Source organism: Poecile atricapillus, chromosome 28 (assembly GCF_030490865.1).
Source record: "Poecile atricapillus isolate bPoeAtr1 chromosome 28, bPoeAtr1.hap1, whole genome shotgun sequence".
Lineage (NCBI taxonomy): Eukaryota > Metazoa > Chordata > Aves > Passeriformes > Paridae > Poecile > Poecile atricapillus.
This window is the reverse complement of record NC_081276.1, coordinates 3,737,423-3,761,450: the sequence shown is the minus strand read 5'-3', so window position 1 is coordinate 3,761,450 and position 24,028 is coordinate 3,737,423. Positions and strand designations below refer to the sequence as shown.

The 24,028-nt window shown below is 48.8% G+C and overlaps 1 protein-coding gene across 5 annotated transcripts in view; it reads left to right on the top strand.

Moving 5' to 3' along the window:
- Window positions 1–24,028, top strand: part of RFX2 (regulatory factor X2) — a 66,106-nt gene that overhangs the window by 24,198 nt on the left and 17,880 nt on the right. The window contains exons 2-6 of one of the 5 annotated variants that reach the window (XM_058858540.1): window positions 11,916–12,025; window positions 14,970–15,059; window positions 15,995–16,074; window positions 16,795–17,062; window positions 21,326–21,400. In XM_058858540.1, the coding sequence (XP_058714523.1) occupies window positions 11,921–12,025; window positions 14,970–15,059; window positions 15,995–16,074; window positions 16,795–17,062; window positions 21,326–21,400 (618 nt within the window). In that variant the 5' untranslated portion in view covers window positions 11,916–11,920. Of the gene's footprint in view, window positions 1–11,912; window positions 12,026–14,969; window positions 15,060–15,994; window positions 16,075–16,794; window positions 17,063–21,325; window positions 21,401–24,028 lie in introns of all 5 variants that reach the window. The other 4 variants (XM_058858542.1, XM_058858539.1, XM_058858543.1 and 1 more) reach the window with 4 other exon arrangements.

Here is a 24,028-nt window from a genome sequence, read left to right as displayed (position 1 = left end):
GGAATACTGCAGCAATTCCCTATGGAATCCTGCAATTCCCTATGGAATCCTGCAGCCAATCCCTATGGAATACTGCAGCCATTCTCCATGGAATACTGCAGCAGTTCCCATGCAATACTGCAGCAATTCTCCAGGGAATATTGCAGCCATTCTCCAGGGAATACTGCAGCAAATCCCATGGAATCCTGCAGCAAATCCCATGGAATCCTGCAGCAATTCCCATGGAATACTGCAGCAATTCCCATGGAATCCTGCAGCAAATCCCATGGAATCCTGCAGCAATTCCCATGGAATCCTGCAGCAAATCCCATGGAATCCTGCAGCAATTCCCATGGAATCCTGCAGCAAATCCCATGGGATACTGCAGCAATTCTCCTGCTTCACACTGAAATCCTCAAAAGGCTGCTTGGTCTTAAAGCCAGTGAAGGTTTGTCCAGTGTGAGCATGTGAAAAAGGAGGGCTGCTGAGCTCCAGGTGTGAGTTAAACTGATCTCCTGGAATTCATTTGAAAGAAGTGACACATTCCATAGTTCCCTGACGTCAGAGAAGCTATAAAAGCCATAGGACGAGCTATAAAAAGCAGCACCAAGGTTTGCAGTTCCCTGTTCCAAAAGGAGCCCAATTCAGCCAGAGGAGGATTAGCTGTACCAGGTAGCTGGGATTGTCCTGGGAGAGGCAGCAGCCGAGCCCCAGACTGCAGGGGATGAGGAACCAGAGACTGGTTTGGCTGATGATGGAAACTTTTAGATGTGTCCTGGAAAGGAACCTCTGAAATGCTTCTGTGCCAGATTTTTCCTGGAGACTCTGTTTTCTCCCAAGGGCCTGGAGGGACGGGACACAGGGAACATTCCCAGTGCCAGAGGGCAGGGTTAGATGGGATATTGGGAAGGAATTCCTCTCTGTGAGGGTGGTAAGAGGCTGTGATGGAATTCCCAGAGCAGCTGTGGCTGTCCCTGGATCCCTGGCAGTGCCCAAGGCCAGGCTGGACGGGATTTGGAGCAGCCTGGGATGGTGGAAGGTGTCCCTGCCATGGCAGGGGTGGCACTGGATGGGCATTAAGATCCTTCCAATCCAAACCATTCTGGGATTTTATTTCAGAATATTTCTATTTTCAGAAATTGTATTTCCTCCACTGAATCACAGTTCTGGGAAATCCCTAGAGTGCACATAATGAAAAATATGGGAAACAATTAATTCAAGCCCAGAACTTGTGCTTGTTTTCACCAGGTAGCACTGATGTGTTTGTTACAGCCTGGACATGGAGTGTGACTTTTTAATTCCTCCTTCCAGATGTGAAAGCGTCCTCACTGCTCAGCAGATACTCAGATATTGTTTCTTACCTAACATTTCCCATCATTGTAGCAAAACTTTTCTGAAGTCCAGTTTGAGGTGGTTCATAGAAAAGAAATAAGGAGCTCTACTTGTTGACAGGGTAATGCTGCACTAAAAATCTGGAATCTCTTGGACTTTTCTTACCAATAAACAGCTGTGAGTGGTGCAGGTGAGTCTGTGAGAAGCCCAGGAAGGGCTGGAGCTGTGCCAGGGCTTGGGATGGATCTCAGGGCAAGGTTCTTCCCCCCGAGGGTGCTGGCACTGCCCAGGCTCCCCAGGGAATGGGCCCGGCCCCAAGGCTGCCAGAGCTCCAGGAGCGTTTGGACAGCGCTCTCAGGGATGCTCAGGGTGGGGTTCTTGAGGGGTCTGGGCAGGGCCAGGGGCTGCACTGATCATCCCTGAGGGATCCAGCTCAGGATATTCTGGATTCTCTGTTGGGTCCAGAGCAGCAGGACAGGAACAGGGACACTCTCAGACCTGAACAAATCCAATCCTGGCTTTTGATGCTCGGGTTGTTAACCCAAAAGAAAACAGGACAGGTTTTTGTATGGGAAGGATATTCCCAACAGTGCTTTGCCCCTGTTCATGTCTGAGATTCCTGCACGTGGGATTTGGATTTTGCTAGCAACCTCTAAACTGTTGTGGCTTCTGCTCTTCAACTTCATCTGGCTCTTAAGGAAACTCCAAATTACAGGCCCAGCACAGATCCATTCCTGACTCTTTTCTGTCCTCAAAGTTACTTTTAAAGAAACAGCAGAGATTAGTGAGTGGCTGTTACACAACAGTTATGTGTGTGTATATATATTACTTGACTTAATTCTGTGAAATCTAATTAAAGACTGAGTGTATATTTGTATTTCAGTATATTATTAACTTGCTAATAAAAGCTATTTCCAAATTTGTATTTTTCCATGAGGACCAGGTTTCTGAAAAAAACCCAACCCCAGCTATAGTGCCTGCTGCCCTTGAAAAGTGTGTTTTGGGTTTATCTGTGTTTCCAGGTAACTGGAGCTCGTAGACAAGCAGTGTTTGCTTCTGTTTTAAATTAATTTAACCTAATCAGTGGCAAGGTCTGGTGCCTTCTCTTGTTTATAAAATTTTGAGGCAGTGTCTCTTCTTTTCAAGTTCCTTGGCATGTTTGCTTCCCACTTCCATTCCCCTGCACTTCCCGAAGGGGAAAGGTTCTGACACGTGGTGCAGGACACTGTGGGTGAGCTGGTCCAGGTGCCTGGGGGGGACAAGGACTGTCCTGTGTGTCAGGGATGTCCCAAAGCTCTCCCCATGCCCTGCTGGGTGAGGAGGGGCTGCCGGGGAGAGGTGGGTGCTGCTCCACCCTCGGGATGGGACAGGACCCAAGGGTTGGTGCTGTGGGGGTGCTGGGCACTGTCCTGGTCCTGTCCTGTCCTGTCCTGTCCTGGTCCTGTCCTGTCCTGTCCTGTCCTGGTCCTGTCCTGTCCTGTCCTGTCCTGTCCTGTCCTGTCCTGTCCTGGTTCTGTCCTGTTCTGTCCTGTCCTGGTTCTGTCCTGTCCTGTCCTGTCCTGTCCTGTCCTGGTTCTGTCCTGTTCTGTCCTGTCCTGTCCTGGTCCTGTTCTGTCCTGTCCTGGTTCTGTCCTGTCCTGTCCTGTCCTGTCCTGGTCCTGTCCTGTCCTGTCCTGTCCTGGTTCTGTCCTGTCCTGTCCTGGTCCTGTCCTGTCCTGTCCTGTCCTGTCCTGTCTTGGTTCTGTCCTGTCCTGTCCTGTCCTGTCCTGGTCCTGTCCTGTCCTGTCCTGTCCTGTCCTGTCCTGGTCCTGTCCTGTCCTGTCCTGTCCTGTCCTGGTCCTGTCCTGTCCTGTCCTGTCCTGGTTCTGTCCTGTCCTGTCCTGTCCTGTCCTGTCCTGTCCTGGTTCTGTCCTGTCCTGTCCTGTCCTGTCCTGTCCTGTCCTGTCCTGTCCTGGTTCTGTCCTGTCCTGTCGTGTCCTGTCCTGGTTCTGTCCTGTCCTGGTCCTGTCCTGTCCTGGTCCTGTCCTGGTCCTGTCCTGTCCTGGTCCTGTCCTGGTCCTGTCCTGTCCTGGTTCTGTCCTGTCCTGTCCTGGTCCTGTCCTGTCCTGGTCCTGTCCTGTCCTGTCCTGTCCTGGTCCTGTCCTGTCCTGTCCTGGTTCTGTCCTGTCCTGTCCTGTCCTGGTCCTGTCCTGGTTCTGTCCTGTCCTGTCCTGGTCCTGTCCTGTCCTGGTCCTGTCCTGTCCTGGTCCTGTCCTGTCCTGTCCTGTCCTGTCCTGGTTCTGTCCTGTCCTGTCCTGTCCTGTCCTGTCCTGTCCTGTCCTGTCCTGTCCTTGTCCTGTCCTGTCCTGTCCTGTCCTGTCCTGTCCTGTCCCAGGCTCTGGGGGTGGCTCGGTGTCACCTCGATGTGGGATGGAGAGTTCTGGTGCTGGAGGTCAAGGTTTGGATGAGCCAAGGCTCTGTCTGGTCTTAACCTGCTCCCAAATCCTTCCAGAACCTGAAAGAGCTGGCAAGGAAACTGGAGAGGGGCTCTTCATCAGGAACAGGAGGGACAGGACAGGGAATGGCTCCCAGTGCCAGAGGGCAGGGCTGGATGGGATATTGGGAAGGAATTGTTGGCTGGGAGGGTGGGCAGGCCCTGGCCCAGGGTGCCCAGAGCAGCTGTGGCTGCCCCTGGATCCCTGGCAGTGCCCAAGGCCAGGCTGGACGGGGCTTGGAGCAGCCTGGGATGGTGGAAGGTGTCCCTGCCATGGCAGGGGTGGCACTGGATGAGCTTTAATGTCCCTTCCAACCCAAACCATTCCACGATCCTGTGAGATTTCCTGTCTCCCTCTCAGAGCCAGAGCAGCAGCTCATCTCCCAGGGCTTTCAGAGCAGTTCAAATCCCAGGAATTCTGTTCCCAGTTGTTCTCCCAAGCCCAGGGAATGTCACAGCTGGGAGCTGCACAAACACCAGGGCCAGGGATTGGGTTCAGGTGCTGAACAGGCAAACTCCAAACACCTCGAGCTGCACCCACTGCCCAGAGCCCAGGTGGGAGCTTTGTTCTCTCAGCATCCCTGCGAGGTCTGAGGAAAAGAATTCCCAAATGGGAATTCTGGGCAGAGCAGGCTCTCCTTGGCTCAGCCACCAAAAGCAAAGGATTTCTTTTGATTTCCCATCTGATGGAGCTGGAATTGTGTTTTTCCAAAGAGGATGAAGAGATGGGAGCACCCCACGCTCTTGGTTGGGAGCTGTGTCCTGCTCCCTCCACCTTGGGAGCTTTTTTGGGAGATGGAAAAAATGAAATTGGTGTTTTCCTGATGGGAATTTCAGGGGGAACGCCTGTTATTCCTTGGAGGTCTGATGCTTTGGAGACACGAGCAGCAGGGATGAAGGATGTGTGTGAGGCAGGAGCCAGGCTGGGTTTAACACAAATATTTGCTTCAGAGGAGGGAGAAGTCACTCGATCCATTTTCATTCACATCAAATAAACCAGTTCCTTCTTCCAAAGAATGAAACACTTCCTTTCTGTGCCCTGCTTCAAGCACAACCAATGCCTTTTCAGGGCAAGTTATTACATCCAGACTGAGCCAGAAATGTTGAATGAAATGGAAAATATTTAAGAAAGTTTTCTTTAGTAAAATAACTGTGGCCTAGAGTGTGGTGGATGAAGTAGATGGATACTTGCATCTGCTAGAAAATAATCAAAATCAGCCATTCCTTACATTACTTTTATTATTTTCAGTCTGTTTTGAGAGTGTTGAGAATTCTCAGTAGTGAAATCATTAAATGTAAATTCCCTGGTTCCTTTTTCTGCAGTCAGGGGAGAAAATACCATTTAGAGCCCATCTAGAACATGATGGTTAAATAGCATTTTTATTTCTCCTGCATTCTGTTATTGCTGTTCTGGTTTTCCCATTTATCTAAGCTCCAAGCCAACTAAACCTGAATAAAAGTTCCAATAACCAAATAACTATTTTTAAATGTAAGCTTTCCTTTCAAAGCATGCAAAAAAATGCACAAAATCAACCGAAAAAACAAGGAAAAACCTGGATTTCAATTTTGTTCCCTGCAGGTCAGTGTTGTGAAGGAGAAATAGTTTATTTATTTATTTATTTATTTTAATTTAAACTGCAGCCTTCCCATTATTTTCAGTAGAATAACAGATTTCAGGAGATTTTTTTATTAAAAATTCATAGCTGTGTCATGGACTTGCATATGGAAATGGGATTGGATGAGATTCCCTGGGTAATTCACCCCCTGGTCAGCCTGAGATCCATTCAGCAGAAGGAAAACGTGGAGCACAAACTGTGCCAGCTGAGGCTGTTGGCTGCACTAAACCTCATTAATTCCTGATAATATTAAAGATGAACAAAGGTTATTTGCTGTGTTAATTTAAGGTGAATTTCCCTGTATAAAATGCCAGTGGCAGTCCCATCCACCTCCAGGTTTCCTGCAATTCTGGTGAATGCAACACTTTTAGCTCTACCATGGAATTTTTAAGGTTGGAAAAGACCTCTAAAATCAAGTCCAATAAATACAAATCTTGCTGTGGCTGAGCTTGTCTCTCTCCCGTGTCTGGAGACATTTTAGCTGCAGATTTATTTTCAATTCTCACACCAGGAAGTGTCTGACAGCCTGCACAGGTGATGATGAGGAATTCAGGGTTTACCTGCAGAGCCAAGGCTGTTGGCATTTGAAGAACACCAGAAATAAAAAGCCCAGCATCATTAGAGCAGCTTCACCTGGAAAAATAAACTTTTCCCACCTTTAGGTCTTAATTTGAAATAAAAGCTGTGGAGCTTCATGGTGAACTTGGCAGTGATGATGGTTGGACTCGGTGATCTTAAAGGTCTTTTCCAGCTGAAATGATTCTATAAATACATCCTTCAGGCATCAAAAATCTGATTTAACATTTCCTGTACCCCCAGGCAGTCATTTTGCTGTCAGATTTTTATGCTCCACATTTAAATCCCTTTTGAGAAGAAGTTGTTAAGCCCATTTATGAATGGCAAGGACAGGGGCAGTGGATTTCTTACCCATGGAGGTAATAACATCCAGCAAGGTTTACTGGTTTAAATATATCATTGAAATTGAAATGTAAGTATTAATATAAGTAGCTATAAAAAACAACTTTATCCCAGAGGTCAAATAATTGATTGTTCTTAAAACTAACAAAAAAACTCACTGAGGATATTTCCCTTTCCCTCATTTATATCTCAGTATTATATTCTATTTCAAAAGTCCTTCCAGAAATAAAAGGATGTAATAAAGGAATTTGAAAAGTTTAAATAAGATCAAAGGATGACCAACCAAGTAAGCTTTGAAAAGCAAATTAAATAAAATAGTTCATGATCTGTTTTTTTCTTTAAATGAGCAAGTGATTCACTGGAACAGCAACAATTTTAATGTTTTGAAAGCAGCACTAATAGACATGTTTGATTCTGTAGAGAGGAAATTCCTGCCTGGGAGGGTGGGCAGGCCCTGGCACAGAATTCCCAGAGCAGCTGTGGCTGCCCCTGGACCCCTGGCAGTGCCCAAGGCCAGGCTGGACGGGGCTTGGAGCAGCCTGGGATGGTGGAAGGTGTCCCTGCCATGGCAGGGGTGGGATGGGATGAGTTTTAAGGTCCCTTCCCACCCAAAACATTCCATATTCCATGATTTTCTGAGTTGGCTGCTGCTGTAGGGTAGCTCACAGGTTTTACATTTTCACCTTAAAGAAATAAAGATATGTAAATACAAGACCTAAATACCCCGTGAGAACCAAGGCTGGGCCAGTGTCACCTCTGCTTTACGTGACCTGCTCTTAAAAAATAAAAATAAGGTGAAGAAGGAGTTCTATCCATGTCCTGTAGAATAAAAACAAAAACTGGGGTGGCCACAATTACATCAGGAGTGACCCTGGGCCTAAGGAAGGTTTTAAATCCCCTTTATTTTGGAGTTTGGAGCTGCCTGGGATGGATGGCTGCTGCTGATGATGACGATGACATCTGCTCTGTGTGGTGCAGAGCGAGGACCAGATCACCAAAGACACAAAACCCAAACATTTCCCTGGAAAACCAAACATTTCCCTGGAAAACCAAGCATTTCCCTGGAAAACCAAGCATTTCCCTGAGCCCAGGGCAGCTCTGGCATCAGCCCCTCCCTCCCCAGACTCTTTTGGGGTGCAGGGGGTGCTGCTCCATCCCCTCCTCAGCACTTGAAGGATTCTCCCTGTGATCTCCCCCTGCTGCCTCCTCCTTTCCCCCCACTCCCCCTGCAAATCTGAACATAGAAAATATTTTTGAAATGCTCCTCTTATCTCTGTTTTCCCAGCGTTCTGGAGCTGCTTTAGGCAGGAGAGATTAACAAAGGCAAGGCCATTTACATGGAGCCAAGGTGCCTTATGAATGAAACGGTGACAACCCGAGTTTTTATCAGCCCTCAAGGCTTGTACAGTTACTCCTTGTCTTTCTGAAAGGCATTCAGGCTCTGACAACCCTCAGAGACCAGTGCTTAAAAAACACCTTGCCTAGGGGAGTATTTGTGGCTTTTTTAGGAGTGGGAGAATTGAAGCACAGGGAAAGGGAAGCATCCTGTTCAAGGTCACGGAGCGAGCTGGTGGCAGGACCAGAAATAGCACCCAGAAGTTATTAGGGTTGGTGTTTTGTTTTGTTTTTTCTCCTGAATTTCCTTTCCTGACCCTGCTGTTTGCTTGGATACCCAGATAGCTGTGTGTAAACAGAAGGTTTCCAGAGGCAGCAGCCTGGTTATCTGCCTGATTCATTCAGTGATGATGAAACCTGGAATCCAGATGTCTGTGATGCCTTCCAGGACCCTGGTGGCCTCTGTGATATCACCAACCACGTTGAGCAACCAGGACTTTAAACCTGTCTCTCTCTGAAATGCCAATGTGTTGAATAAATCCACTGGAAGGAGAACTTGTTGCAGCTTTTTAGTGTCCAAAAGTACCTATGAAAGAGCTGGAGAGGGACTTTTTAAAAAGTCATGCAGTGACAGGACAAGGGGAATGGCTTTAAGGTGAAGGGGGGTAGATTTAGATTAGAAATTAGAAATTAAAAAGGAATTCCTGGCTGTGAGGGCAGTGAGGCCCTGGCACAGGGTGCCCAGAGCAGCTGTGGCTGCCCCTGGATCCCTGGCAGTGCCCAAGGCCAGGCTGGACGGGGCTTGGAGCAGCCTGGGATGGTGGAAGGTGTCCCTGCCATGGCAGGGGGTGGAACAAGATGAGCTTTAAAGTCCCTTTATACCTAAACCATTCTGGAATTCTCACCACTATTTTATTCCTTTTGCATGGTCAGGTCCATCTGCTCATTTCTTCACAATAACTGGGTGTTTTTTTGCTCTTCTTCACCCAGTAAGGAGCCCTGGAACTGAGACTATCACCTGTGGCTGCTGCTGATCCTCTCTGTGACCCACCAGCAGCTTTGTTGATTATTAATTAACTTCTCAGTTTGCAAACTCCACAGTCTCAGGGACTGCCAGGCTGTCAGAGACCACGAGACATCTTTTAGTGGCTTCTGTCATTCCCTTCTGTGAGAGAGCTACAGGTGGGATAAACCTCTCTGCCTTTGGCCAGATCTAAGAGGAAGAAGCAAACCTTAGCTCTGTGGGAAGCAGGGAAGCACAGGCTCACAGCCAGTGAGTTTCTGCTGAGAAGTGATCAAGAACAGTGTAAAACTTCCCTGTGAGAGGTGAAAAGTGGGCAGGGAGGAGAGTGGGCAGGGAGTCCTTCCATGGGTGTTTGCTTCAGGGATGTGACAGAGGACGCTGCACAAGGCTGAGGGAGCTCCAGGACAGCTCCTGAGCCTGGAATAATGAGGAGCTGGAGACAGGAACTGCCCCTGGATCCCTGGAAGTGTCCAGGGCCAGGCTGGACAGGGCTTGGAGCAGCCTGGGACAGTGGGAAGTGTCCCTGCCATGGGATGAGCTTTAAGGTCCCTTCCAACCCAAACCAATCTATGATGGAAATACAAGGCTTAAATACCCCATGAAAACCAAGGCCAGTCCCACCTCTGATTTATGTGACCTGTTTTTAAAAAATAAAAATGAGGTGAAGAGGAAAGAGCAAGACTTTGGGTGCCACATTTCCTCTCGTCCTTGGAAGCCAACTCTTTCCCCACCCTCTGGAGCCTTGGCTCAGGTGCCAGCCGAGCTGCCAGGGCATCAGCAGGGCTCTGCAGCACCTTGTGCTGCTTTCTGGGAGCACAGGAATTCTGTGTGTGCTGTCAGCTTTCCATCAGCACAAATTAACCAGAGCAGATGGCGCACACAGATCCCAATCCAGTTCTCAGGAAGCGCAGGATGGCTTTAATGAGAAGTGAATTATTCTTTCTCCAGGATGTTGCACTGATAGATAAAATAATAACAAGTCCTGTACGTGTGGCTTGGCAGTCCAGGACTTCTCTGTCTGTCTACCTTGTCTGGAAGTGCCATCTGCAGATTTCCTCGGAGCCTTTGTGTCTGGTGTGGCTGTCATCACTGCCAGAGCAAACCTCAAAATCACTCTGGGGATTTATTTTGGCAGCAGACAATTCACCTTCTACCCTGCCCACATCTCTGCTCTCTTCTGGTCACTGAGGGAAAGCAGAAGACAAAATGTATCAGCAAAGATGAGTCGTTGGTGATTTGAATCATGGAATTGTGGAATATTCTGGGTTGGCAGAGACCTCCAAGGATCATCAAAGTCCAGCTCCATCTTTTCCAGGTGTTTTCTGATTGGAGCTACACTTTAAAGGAAACCTTTTGTAGACCTAAAATGCCAAGAGCTGACCCTGCCAGAGCCATTAATCAATAATTAAAATATCTTTGTCAACTCACCCACCTCTCTTCTATAACCTCACCATGCATAATCACAAAACCCTGGAAAGCTGCAAACCACAGCCCTGGGCACAAGGGACAGACAATGAACACTTCTGGAAAAACTGGGGGAGTAGATGTGCTAAAAGTGCCCCCCTCTCCTGCCTGAGCATCTCCACCTGAACATTCCAAACCCAGCAGTGCTGGCCGAGTGTTTAATTTGCAAATTATTAATTGCAAATAATTTGGGGCTGGAGCAGGCAAGGAGCTGTTTTCCTTCATTTAATGGGAGAATTATTATTTTCCTGATCCCACGGTGCTGTTGCAACTGGAATCTTCTCACAGGGAGGTTTTGGCTAAAACCCAGGGGCAGTGATGGGGAGAGGCAGGTGCTGCCTTTATATAGCAGAGCTGCAGGGATGGGGGTGCTGAGGGCAGCTTGAGGGGCCTGGGGAGGACACAGGAATAAATATTGATTTAATTTCCCTTGTTTCTGGCTTGTTGGATTAATCTGGTAGCTGTGACTCTGTGGCTTTTTTTATATTTATATAAAAGAATATTTATATCTACTTTTTCTCCCAGATGTGAGAAAAATTGTTTGCAAGCTCTGGGGTTTTGGGAAGGTTGGGAGAGTAATTGTAATTTGTTAATGGGAGTATGGAGTATTGAGGGAAAAAAAAAGCTTTAAAACCTGATTTTTGGAGAATTTTATTATTTGAGGGGTTTTGTCAGTGGCTGAAGGAATAAACAGGTAAATTCTGTAATATCACATCCCCCTTGTGTTTCTTTTGAACACAAATGAGCAGGTCCAGTGTCCTTCAGTTTCTCATTTTTCCTTTTTCCTCTTAACTTGCCCAAAGTTGAGGGAAAAGTTTAAATACTGGTGGGAGAAGGGAAATAAAAAAGCCATCATAATGTGTTTGGAGGCTCAGCAGCAAGGCCGAGAAAGCAGAAATGACACTGCCCAAAATCTGGATGTTTTTAACCTTTCAAAGTGACAGCAGAAACCCTCCTAAAATAGTTCATTAAGCAGGCAGTTTCACAAGAAACCAACAAGAAATGGAGGGGGAAAAAGGCTCCCCCACCCCAAAAAAGCTCTCCAAATGCCACTGTGTGCATCTCAGCATCCCTCGGTGTCCCCAGGGCTGGGACAGTGCCAGGAGGGAGAGCTGGGACTCAGGGATTTGAGGATGCCCCAGCTCTGCAGGGTTCTGTGGCAGTGGAGGGCGATGCTGGGGACCTTGGTGGGATTTTGGGGCAAGGACAGGGATGGGAGGGTGGAGATGCTGCTTTGGAGGTTCTAAAATGATGGTGAATTATTGTTCATGCGCTCTTCATCCTTGATTATTTCTGGTTATAAACCCAAGCTGACCACCCCGCTTTGCCAGTGAAATCTTAGCTCTAAATTCCAGGCATGGGCTTAAGTTTGAGGAAAAGCTTTTTTTCAGTAGTTAAACGTGATGAGGCAGAGGGGGAGAAATTTTATTTTAAAAATCTGCCCCTACTCTTCCCGATCATGTGTGATGCTCACTGTGACACAATAATTTTCCAACGCCACTTTTCGGTTAAATATAGAAATGCATTTTCTGTTCCTTCCCTCTCCTCTCAGTGAAACAATTGTGCAACTTTCTTTTTCCTTAATAGAATTCTGCATTAAAATTAGCTCCAGGACTAAAAAGAGTCCCGCGTGTAGGACGGGAGCTGCCTCCCAACCCAGCTCTTCCCTCCAGATTTTCCACTGGGATTTTCCCCCCGGGTTTAAAGGGGTTTTTTGGGGGGGTGTGGCTGTGCTGTGCTGTCCCCACTGATGTCCCTGTGCTGTCCCCAGCAGTGAGCATGCAGAGTCCCGAGGGTGGATCAGACTCAGCAGCTTCCGTGGCTCTTCACACGTCGGCCGCAGCCCAGGCTCCGGTGGTGCAGCCGGTGCCAGCCTCGCAGCAGGTAACGCATGCACAGCTGGGGATGCTGTTTCCATGGAGAAGAACCCTGCTTTCCCTGCCAGATGGATTTTAATCCCGGGTTTTGATAGCTTGGAGAGGGTTTTTAGCTTGTTGAGGTAGCGGGGACAACCTGTTGGGCTCGGTGTTAAGGCCCTGTGGGTTTCAGCCCTCCCCATCCCCCTGGGGGGATTTGGGGTTTGGGGTTTAATTCAGGTCCCCAAGGGAGTCACTTTGTGCCAGCTGGTGTTTGCTTTGGATGAATTTCCTGTTGTCACTGTCAGTAAAAGCAGGGGAAGATGGAGCAGTCCTGAAAGGCTCCAGGGATGGGGAGAGCTGAGGGCAGAGCTGGTGCTGGGGAGGGTGGAGGAGCCAGAGCTGCATCCTCTGAGGAGCAGCTGCAGGTCAGGGAAGGGATTCCCCGCTCTGCTCTGCCCTCCTGGCCTCCCCCTGCACTGCTGGGACCAGCTTTGGGTCCTCAGCACCAGAAGGACATGGACAGGGCTGAGCTGGTGCAGAGGAGACCACAGAGCTGCTCCAAGGGCTGGAGCCAGGCTGGGAGAGCTGGGGCTGCTCACCTGGAGAAGAGAAGGCTCCAGGGAGAGCTCAGAGCCCCTTGCAGGGCCTAAAGGGGCTCCAGGAGAGCTGGAGAGGGACTGGGGACAAGGCCTGGAGGGACAGGACACAGGGAATGGCTCCCAGTGCCAGAGGGCAGGGCTGGATGGGATATTGGGAAGGAATTGTTGGCTGGGAGGGTGGGCAGGCCCTGGCACAGGGTGCCCAGAGCAGCTGTGGCTGCCCCTGGATCCCTGGCAGTGCCCAAGGCCAGGCTGGACGGGGCTTGGAGCAGCCTGGGATGGTGGAAGGTGTCCAGGTGTGGCACTGGGTGACCTGTAAGGTCCCTCCCCACCCAAACCATTCCATCATTCCATGGTCTCTTCCTTGGGCAGGCAGATCCCAATGTTTTAATTTGCAAAGGAGGGATTTCTGATTCATGTCCATGAATATGCTGCATCTGGGAGGCCCAACAGGAGACAAGTGATGGCTTCAATGATGAACAGGAACCACCCAGTGCAAAACAGGAAGGGTTAAGTGAAACTGGTTCCTTTTTGTTCCTTTTTATGCCTTTTGGGGAACTTTAAAAAGAAATTTCTGTCACAGGAAGCTGGAGGGATAAGGGGATGGGTGGGTGTAACTCAGCTTCATCCTTCTCCGACTCCCAAGTGAGCAGCAGCAGCTGCCATTGGATGCTGATGAAAAGGAACGATTAAAGATCAGGAACCAGAAGGAATATTCAACTCTCCAGGAGCCATGGACATTCCCACTGGGTGATCCAGAGCGCTGCTGTCACCTCCCAGCCTTCCCATCCACGGGGAGCATTCCCTGCTGGTGTGGCAGGGATGGGGACAGCAGTGACCAGCAGTGACCATGTGTCCCTGGGATCACTGATTTGGATTTGGCTGTGAACAAAGGCTGGAAATCCTTTGGGTTATGAAATCACCCATCCAGCCTTTGCCTGTGCCACGGAGCACCGAGTGGAACGCCGTGGATTGAGGAAAATCTGGGGGATGGTGGAAGAGTGCTGAAGAGGAGGAGCATCCAGAGCCATCCCTTCTCACCAGCAGGACAAAGAAAACACTGGGAATGAACTGCTGGCAGCAGGAATGGTGGGAGGCTGGAGCCCTCGGGGTCGTTGAGCACTGCTGCCCCTTTCTGTGTGAGCAGAGGCTGTTTGAGCAGGATGGCCTCACCTCCCAGGTTGGAAATAGGAATCATCCTTATTTTGGCTGGAAGGTGTTAGCAGAGCACCTGGACAGGCAGCGAGGAGCTGAGCTGGGCAGCCTGGCCTGGGATGTGGCATTTGGCAAAAACAATGCCAGAAAATGGGGAAAAAAGTAGGAGAAAGGAAAGGGTCTTTGATGTTGGTGGCACTGCCAAGGCCTGACTTCAAAAAGGGCTCATGGTGTCCCCATCCTGCACTGGTGAGAGTCCCTTGTAGAGGGAAAACGGGTCAGGTGATGGCTGATATGAGTGTGGGATCTGCAGGGAATGCAGCCTGGGGACTGTGGATGGAACAGCTGCCTGCAGGTCTGGGCAATTGTCACAAACCTGTAATTCTGCTCAAACTGGGTTTCTGGTTGTTACATGGATATGTTGGGAGGGCTAAAAATCATAAATACCCATGTATAAGGTAGCCAGTAATTATCAGGGTTGTTTCTGGGATTGTTTTCTGGCTCTTTGTTCTGTCAGCCCAAACTCCTGGGGGTTTTTAAAGCCTCCAAGCACAGAGGATGTGTCTGCTTGGAGAAGGTTCAAAAGGCCATGGAGATGCTTGGCTGTGTTCCCAGTCAATCTTTTCTTTCCATCCACCACATGCCCACATTTCTTTTGCTGGGTCTGAAGGTGCTGAGCACACTGAGATGTGTTGACAACCTCAGACCAAAAGTGGAGTGAAGGACAGGGATGATGGAAGTGACAGAGCCACCACCACAAAACATCAAAAACACCACAAAACATCCCTGTGGCCTTGGTGGCACTGCAGGGAGAAGCAGAAGCACCTGAGCTTCGCTGCTGGCAGAAGCTTGGTGGGATTTCTTGTTGCAGGAGGCAGAGTGTGGTTGGGTTTAGCAGCTCTAAGAGAAGGAACCTTGCAGCCAAATGTGGATGTGTGAGGAGTGATTCTTGTCTAGCTGAACTTATCAATGAACTGTTATTTCCTTTCGTGGAGGTTTAAGGATGAATCCTGCCAGAAACTGTGGAGGCAGCTTTGCCCAGATTCAGGGGGCTGAGTTCAGGCTGGTGCAGCCCACGGAGGGTGACATTAATTACAGGATGCCACTGCTGCTGCTGGTGGCAGAGGCAAGCTGGCCATGAAATTTTGGAAAAGAACACCTGGCTCACCTGTGACATGTTCTGAAATTGTCTCTTCCTGTATCTTCTTCTTGCAGAGGGTTTTGGTCCAAGCCACAGGCTCCGCTCCCAAAGGGGCGCAGATGCAGCAAATCTCTGTTCCCAGAGTCCAGCAGGTTCCACAACAGGTAATGAACACTCTGGGGACTTTGGAACTGTGCCAGATCTAGAAAAATCTTAATTAAAGAGTTGTGGGCAGTCAGAGAGCTGGGATCACTTTCTCCAGCTCTCTCCTCCTTTCTTAGAATCATGACAAAAGAAACTCTCAAGATATTTGAAGTTTAGGAAGAACCTTTGCTGTAGCAGTTGTCTTTCATGTATTTGAAGATTTGATGGATGCTTTCAACTTCAATTTTAAAGCATTTATTAAATCAAAGTTAAATTAAAAGCAATCTCCTTTGGCAAAGATCTTTCTTTAGAGGCTAAATGTTTGGGGGTTTTTTTAATTAAACAAATTAACTGACTGCACGTGGCTCCATAGAAAGGTTTGGTGCCAGAGAGCCCTGCAAGTGTTTTTATTTATTTGAACTTTGCCTTTTCCAGGGCTTGTTTCCTAAGAAACCAGGGATATGTGGTGCTGCTCCATGTGGACAGCGAGTCTGACCTTCTTAATTTTTTTTCCTTTAGTGATTTTTCATTTGGTTGCTCCATTTCAGGGGGAAAAAAAATTGACAGAGGGCAACTCCATCCCTCTCAGAGCAATAAAAAAGGGGCTGGGGTGCAGCTGGACACTGTCAGGCTCCCCTCTGAAGGAAAGGCTGCAGAATGAGCTCACCCCTATTAGTCACCCCAAGACACGTGTCCAGAGGAAACCCAGCTCCATTGTTTCCACTGCTCATGGAGCAACCACTTACTTATCTATTTTAACTTGACCTTTGGAAATGAAAACCTCCTTTGGGATTCCTAAGCATGGAGGAGAGCAGGGGCAGGAGTTTTGGTTTGGGTTTGTTTTTTTTTTTCCTTTTTTTTAAAGAAGAAAGCCTGAGTGTCAGGGTAAGGTTGGAGCTGTGCAGTTTAACCAGTGGTTCCTGAGCAATCCCTGATTTTTTGCTGCCTGTTGCAGGTGCAGACCGTGCAGCACGTTTATCCAGCCCAGGTGCAGTATGTGGAAGGAGGAGAAGCTGTTTATACCAATGGAACCATGTAAGAGCCTCTCTGAGCTGTCCCCCTCCCACCTCCCTGCCCTTCCCAGCGCCAGCCTCCTGCCAGCCCAGCCCCACAGTGGGAGGAGGAAGAGGAGGAGCTGTTTCAGGTGTTGTGTTGGGTGTGAGGGTGGTTTCAGCCAGACTCCAGCCCTGGGGGTGTTGTCCTCATGGGGGGATTGTTCTCCAGGGAATCCTGCTCAGGAAAGGAGCTGCTGTTCCCCTGTGCCAGGCACTTTGTGTGGTGGCATGGGCAGCTTTAGGAGTGGAACTTTTAGAGGAAAAAGGAGGTGTTGGAAGATTTTATAGAGTCAAGGAGTCCCAGCATGGCTTGGATTGGAAAAGACCTTAAAGTCCATCTCCATCCAACACCTTCTGCTATCCCAGGCTGCTCCAAGCCTCATCCAACCTGGCCTTGGACACTTCCAGCCGCAGCTGTGCCAGGGCATCTCCACCCTAGAATTTCCTCTTCCTCCTGTGCTGTGCCCCATTTTGTGCCTCTTCTTGGCCTTCCTCACCCCAGTTTTACAAGAGCTCCAGGCTCTGCCCTCGCCGTGAGCTCGTGCTGCGGGGCCAATCGATCCCAGCACAGATTCCAACAGCACAAACCCCACCAACACCTGAGGGGTTTTTCTGACACTTCCCCAGCTTTCAGAAGCTGTCAAACACGGGATTCCCTCTCCCAGCTCCTCTCCATGTCCCCCTTTTTTCCCCTGCACAGACGAGCCGCCTACTCCTACAGCAGCGAGGCGCAGATTTACGCTCCCGCCAGCGCCGCGCCCTATTTCGAAGCGCAGGGAGGAGGTGGAGCTCAGGTGACTACAGCGGCATCCTCTCCTACAGCCATTCCCTCTCACAACATGGTGGGCATCACCATGGACATTGGGGGAAGTCAGATCCTCTCCGGCTCGGGAGCCTATCTCATTCATGGGGGGCTGGAGAACTCTAGACATTCTCTGTCACACACCTCACGCTCCTCTCCAGCAACGGTATGTAGCCCTGCAGGCAGCGCAGCTCGGGGGCCAGCAATGATTCCAAAGGGAACTGAAAAGCCTTCAGAAAATAAAACTGACCTGTCATTATCACTGTATATGTCTGTAACCTGCCATGAGTGCAAGGGAGAGAATAGACACTGGTGTACCACATTTATTTTTGGGTTGGAGTGTTCCTCTCGCTCAGCAGATCACTGAAATTATGCAGCATTAGAAAAGATTAGAGAAGAGAAAGCATTAATCATTCAAATGTTTATAAAGCATTCGATTTGGTTTGGGTTTTTTTTACTCCTCAAGCAAAATTATTTTGGCTTTTAAAGATTTGTCTTTATTTATGTTTTCTAATAAGTGAAACATCTCACACATGCTTACCCATGTCAGGAAAATTAATCCACTTTTTTTCCATTCATCAATCAGTGGAATCCTTCCCATTGTTTCTTTTATCTCTCAGTGCTAGTTTTATTTACCAGCAGACCCACAGCCTGTTTGTAAAGACAAATCCATCATTCCTCTCACCCAAAATATTGAAATATATCTTCAATTATGAAGAGACCTGAGAAATCCTTCCTTTACCCAGTGGATAATTAGCACACAAGTTGTGTCAAGCTGATCATGCCAAGTGCACAGTGATCAAAAAGCCTTTGTGTTTATATGTCCTACACCATTGTGTATTCTGTCCTTGCCACATGTTTAGAAAATGTCTCTTAGGGGTAATACTGATCAAACAGAAATGGTTTAAAGTTCTGATTTCTTTAAATTGCGTCCCTCCAGCTGAGGTGGAAGGTGCTGGAAGCTCAGCTGGTGCTGGAAGGTGTGGGACTGAGGGCTTACAGCCCCTCACCCAAAACAGCCTTTTTGCAGGGAGAAGCACCAGGGCTTTGATTTGGGAATCTCCCAGCCCTCAGCAGCTTCCAGGAGTGCTTGGAGCTCATTTCATGGGACACTGCTCACCTCCCTCTGCAGACTTCTGTGTGTTTATGCATTCATATATAAATATAAATACTAATGTAGGTGTAATTCAGGGTATGTAGCCAGAATTTAAAATGTGAGCAGCATCACTAGGGAGAAAAACAGGAGCTGTTGCTACTGAGAATTCTTGTAAATCTGGCCTGTTATGTTGTACTTTCTTTTCCCACTGAGTCTTAGGATATAGACTTTGTGTTTTTTTGAATCTTTGTGCCTTGAAAGGTCGCTTTGATCCTGCAGTAAATGTGCTCTGCCTTGGGTAGGCATAGGGGAAAATTCCTTAGTTTGAGTGGAACAGAAAATGTCAGATGCTGAGGTTCTTTACTTGGGTGACAATTGTGTGTGTGTGTGTGTGTGTTTTAACTATCCACAGTTAAAAGTTAGCACTGGATCATTTGGGTTTTGCTCAAAGTTATTATTTGGAAGCATCACCTGTGTGGGACTGCATCTTACAAAACTGCACAACTTTACTCTTGGATTTTTGGGGGATTTGTTTGGTTTTTTTTTTTCTGTTGTTTGGGTTTTTTTGTCATTTCCATGGTGATGAGCACAATATAAAAGCCCAAGTGGAAAATATGTCAGTAGAAATATCCCATGAATGGATTTAGTCGGTGGTTATTACATGAGATAAGGCTGTTCAGAAAGAAAATAAATTTAGAAAGTGACCTTTATGGAAATACATCTGAGATAAATCCACTCTGTTGCATGTAGGAATGAGCTTTTTGAAGGTATTTTAACACAAAATATCTGAGGAAGGGCTGGAAAAGGTGGAAAAGAGCCTGGCAGGCAGTCCAGGGATGTGTCTGTGTGTGGCTTTCAGTCCCTGCAGCACGGACCGGGGTCTGAGGGGATGGAGCAGAGCCTTGACTGCCTGGAATTTCACTTAATGGTGGAGTCATTTGGTTTGGGCCCTTAAAGCCCATCCAGTGCCACCCCTGCCATGGCAGGGACACCTTCCACCATCCCAGGCTGCTCCAAGCCCCGTCCAGCCTGGCCTTGGGCACTGCCAGGGATCCAGGGGCAGCCACAGCTGCTCTGGGCACCACAAGAAAGGATGGGTGGCTTAAGGAGAGCGATTTGAATCAAATCCATGGGCAGGAACATTATTTTCTGTTTTAATGTCCAGTCTAACAGAGACTGGGAAAGGCTGGTGTTAAAGAGGTCAGAGGGGCTCTGGTAGTCCTGGCAAAACGTGGTGGGGCAGGATTGGGAGCTCTGTGGGAGGAAAGGAAATCAGAGCTCGTGCAGATGGAGCCAGAGAAGCCAAAGTGTTTGCAGTGGCCTTGGGGATGGACATCAGAGTGGTCAGCAGTGGGAAGGAGAGGGATTGGAGGTGTTGAGGGCTTGGGGAAGAGACCCCAAGAGCAAGGAGGGCATCCCAGAGGAGGAGGGAGACAAGGGAGAATTTCAGGATTAGCAGTGGTCCAAGAGCTGCCCCAGGAGGTTGAGAGATGCTTGGTAAAATCTGTGTGCACTAAAGAAAAATCTTCAGATACTTCAGAAACCTCTTTAGAAACCTTCCCTACCTGCTGGAATTCCAATGTTCTACTCCATCAAATGGGCTGAAACAGCACAGGGAACACTTCCATTCAATATCTGTGCCAACACAGCACTATTAATCTGCACCTAAATCAGTCTGGACCAAGAGAGGAAATCCTTGAGACCTCCCATAAGTGGCTCCTCAAAGCTCTTCACCTTCCTGCAGGGCTGCTCAAGAGCTTTTAGTCTTTCCCCCGTAATATTTTTTATTGCAGATGCAGGTGTCCTTTTGGATGGGCCAGCTGCCAACAGCAAAAGGCCAGGCAGCATTTCTGTGCTTGCCTCAGAGCTGCTGCTCCAAGAGCCCCTGAGCAGAGGAAGGAAATTGGGTCTCCCTCTAAGTCTGACTCATTTCCTGAAGGCTGTGTCAGCACTCAGGCTTTGGTTCCTCGTGGTCCATCACGGCGTGAGGCAGTTCTCAGAAACACCACTGATCTGAGACTCAGTTCTGTGAGAACACCTCGAGAAGTGGCTCCACTTTGGGGTGGAAACCAAGGGATGTGTGCTGGAGCTGGAGTGTCACCTTCAGAGCTGGATGTCCCTTCAGAAGCCAGGCCTGGTCTGTTCTCTGCCACCCTCCTGGGACACAGCCTGGCTTTGTCAGGGGCTGGCTGGATCTCAGTGAGTCAGTGAGGCTGTGAGTGTGGGCAGCAGGCCATGGACAGATCATCTGCAGATGCTTTGTGGCTGTGCCCACAGAGGTGTTAAATGAGGACAGAGGCAGCAGAGCTCTGTGTGCACTGCCAGGGCACAGATACGGCCTTTGACAACATCTGCTGCAGACAAACAGCAGGTCCTGCTCCTGCCAGGCTCTAATGTGGGCCTTTAAGAGGTTTGGGGATTTTTTGTTTCTTGCAAAAAGCTTGTAAGGGAGCACTGGAGCTTTGGGAGCAGCAGCCATCTGCTGAAGGAGATTCCCAGGTTCTGCCTCAGTAGCAGAACGGAGAAGACAAGAAGGGTTCAGGAGAGGACTGAGGCACAAGGCAGCAGCCAGAGCTGGGCTGAAGTGGAGCAGGAGCCAGGCAGAGAGGGAAGGAGCTCCTCAGGAGCCAGGCAGGGAGGGAAGGAGCTCCTCAGGAGCCAGGCAGGGAGGGAGGGAACTCCTCAGGAGCCAGAAGGCCTCACCTCGGCTCCTCTGACATCAATAGAAACCAGCTCAGGTAGCACCAAATGTTCCATCCTGGCTTCAGGTTTTTTCAGCTGAAACCTGGCTCCTCCCCTCTTCCCTTTGCAGCTCTCAGCATCAGAGAGCCCTCATCCACCCCAGTTCATGCACTCTCCTTGCAGCCCAGTTTTATTGAATTTTTTAGGTTTTTTTAACAAAATGTGAAGAGGTGACAGTAACCAAGTGATGACTGCCAGCTCTCCTTGGAAGGCCTGGCTACTCTGCCCGCTGCACTGGATCTGTCTGCCGATGGTTTGCTCTCAGCAGGAAAGGAAAAAGAGGAGGAAAATTGCTTTTTTTATAAATAGGCAGCACTTTTAGTGGAAGAGAAGCCCCCCCTGGCCTCGCTGTGTCACCCTCGTGGGGATTCCTGCTGTGTGTCCATTTGCATGTCCCAGTAACGCCTCTGCAGCTCCATCCACACCAACTGTGCTCATCTGTTTGTCTCTTTTTCACAAGCTTGTTGATATAAAGCATTAATCATTCAAATATTAATAAAGAAACAATAATCCTGGCTGTTGCTAACTATCTGATTTCCTTTCTTTTTCCTTTTTTTTTTTTTTCTCTCTCCTGTGCACATTTGATTTTAGCTTGAAATGGCGATTGAAAACCTACAAAAAAATGAAGGGATTACATCACACAAAAGCAGTTTGCTCAACAGCCATGTAAGTTACAATCAGAATTTACAACCTTTTCCCCCTGCTTTGGTAGGAGAATTCTTTCTTTGGTGTATTCAACAGCACGAGTCACTCAAAAGCAGCCTGTGATTGAGCTGTGCTGCCCAAAACAGCCCATTCCCAAGGAAAAAGAGTCTGCAAAAAGTGCCATATGAAAATGTTTGCTGCTGAGATGCTCTGGAGTCTGTTAACTGCCTCTGCCTTGTGTTTATTTATTTCATCTGCCTTGCAATGGAAATTGCTGGCAATCAGATAAACACATTTGAGGAAGTTCTTTTCCTTTCACTGGAACTGAAAAACGGCTGGAAAATGACTTGTAAACCCACAGCCAGACTCGATGTGAGTTGTGACAGGTTCCCCTCAGCCAGCACACACCAAAAGCCTGTGAATGCCTTTTTTACCTCTCTCTGTGCCTCAGGAATCCCATTCCTGTCACAATGCTGCGCTAAATCCATGTGCTGGCCTCTCTCTCCGCATTCTGCCAACGATTTCCCTGCTTTGTGTGATATTCCCACTGTTCTGCTGGGCCTTTACATCTTGGTTTGTGGCTCCTGTGCAGGAACACTGAGGGGTGAGCACGTGCTTGGGGGAGATTTGGGTTGATCCAGGTCATGTTGGAGTCCCTGGACTTGCTTTGGTTTCCCTGTGTTTGGATTAAGCTCAAGCATGTACTGCATCCATAAATCCCAGTGAAAATGTGCTGCTTCTCTCTTCTAACAGATTTCCTCTGTGTTTGGGGGTTGGTTTGTTGTCATTCTTAGGGCCTGCAAAAAAAATAAACCCAAAACTTTGGCTTCTTCACCATGGATAAACAGCCTGAGACAACAAAAGGAGCTTTAGACCAGCCTGATTCTCTTCAGCTGATTTCAAACTCCAGGCCAGGGCTCCTGGGGGAGTTCAATCCTTATTTCAGCTTGGTGAAGGTTTGGTTGTAGTTGGGGAAACACAAACCTGCAGGATCAGGCAGTCCCTGTTGTGAGCAGCTCCCTGCATCCCTCCCACCCCAGGCTGTGCCTCCTGAAGCACTGCACACGGATTGTGTTGCTCTGCAGGGTTTTTTTTGTTCATCGAGGACAAGGTTTGGGAAAAAAAAATCAGGAAAAGGGCAGAGGAAAGAAAGCAAAAGGTAGAAAAGAGATTTTACTGACCACAAGCTGTGCAGGATGGAGTGGGGGGTCATCCAGCCCCTGTTCAGACCTTCTCCACCCTTGTCTTGCAGGGCAGAAGTGCAGAACCTGATGTCCCTGGTTCTGGGTCATGGTTCATAGTCTGGCTTAAGATTTAAGTGCTCTTAAAAAGTCTGGAGCAAACAAACTCCTTCCTGAACACATGTGGGCACAAACAAACTCCTTCCTGAGCACGTCCACCCTCAGCTGGTCCCTCTGAGGTGCTGCTCCAGGCACAAGGTGCAGGTGCATTCCCCCAGCAGGACACAGAGCCTGAGCTGAGGAACCCTACAGGGTCCTTGGTGTCCCCAACGTCCCTGCTCGGCCCTGCCAGGGCACAGGGAGGTGTCTGGGGACATGTGGGAATAAAAAGAGGGATGAGCAGAGCCTGAAGGGGACACAGCACCAGATCAGGCAGTTCCAGAGCTGGAGGAGCTCCAGTGCCATTGCCCAGGGAGGCTCTGCAGTTCCTTTAGGTTCCTCTGAGTGAGGCACTGGGCTGGAGTGAGGGACCTGAGCCCCATGGCAGTGAGCCCTGACTGGAGCAGGAAGCTGGACCAGGATGGTTTGGGTTGGAAAGGACCTCAAAGCTCATTTAATTCCAACCTCCTGCCATGGGCAGAGACATCTTCCACCAGAGCAGGGTGCTCAGAGCTCTGTCCAAGCCAGCCTTGGATGCTCCAGGGATGGAGCAGCCAGCACCTGGAGACTGCAGTGGCCAGAGCTGCTCTCAGTGCAGGTGTGGGACATCCCAGTGACCTCCAGTGCTGAACCTTCCCAGCTCCTGCTGTGCTACAAAAGCTTTCTGCTCTCCAGGACGTTCCAGTTCCCACCTCCTCATGGCAAAAACAAAACCACCAGGGCAGGGAGAGCATTGCCCATCCCAAATTCCCCATGGCTGGCACACAGCAGTGTGAGGCTGGAGGAGCAGAGAGGGAAGCAGCAGGTGACTGCAGTTTGTCACGCCTCAAAGCGAATTCCAGCCTGGCAAAAGCCAGAGGAAACGGGGAGATGATGCTAATTGCACTTAGTTGGGATTTAATTGCTCTGTGTCTTAAGGTTGCAGAGTTCTTCATTGTCTTCTGTGCCTTGTTTAAAATTTGGCATTTTGGAAAATGTTCTTGGGATAATGAGGTTTATTTTGTTACCATCAGCAGATGGTTCATGCCAGGAATCTTTGGGGTTTTAAAAAGAAAAAATAGGAGGACAATTAAAGGTATCTCAGTCCAGAGGAAATTTTTCACATAATTTAACTAAAATCAATATGAAATGGAGCTTGCTAACTGAATTTGGCTTCAAAACCTCCCTGAGAGGTTATTTAAGTGTGCTTGAAATAAGCAGTGGGGCAGGTGCAGCTCCTGCTGAGCCCCAGTGACTCGGGATGGCTCTGATGAAGTCAATGTGTGGCAGAGACCCTGGGGCAGGGGATTATTTCTTTGCCAGTTGTGAG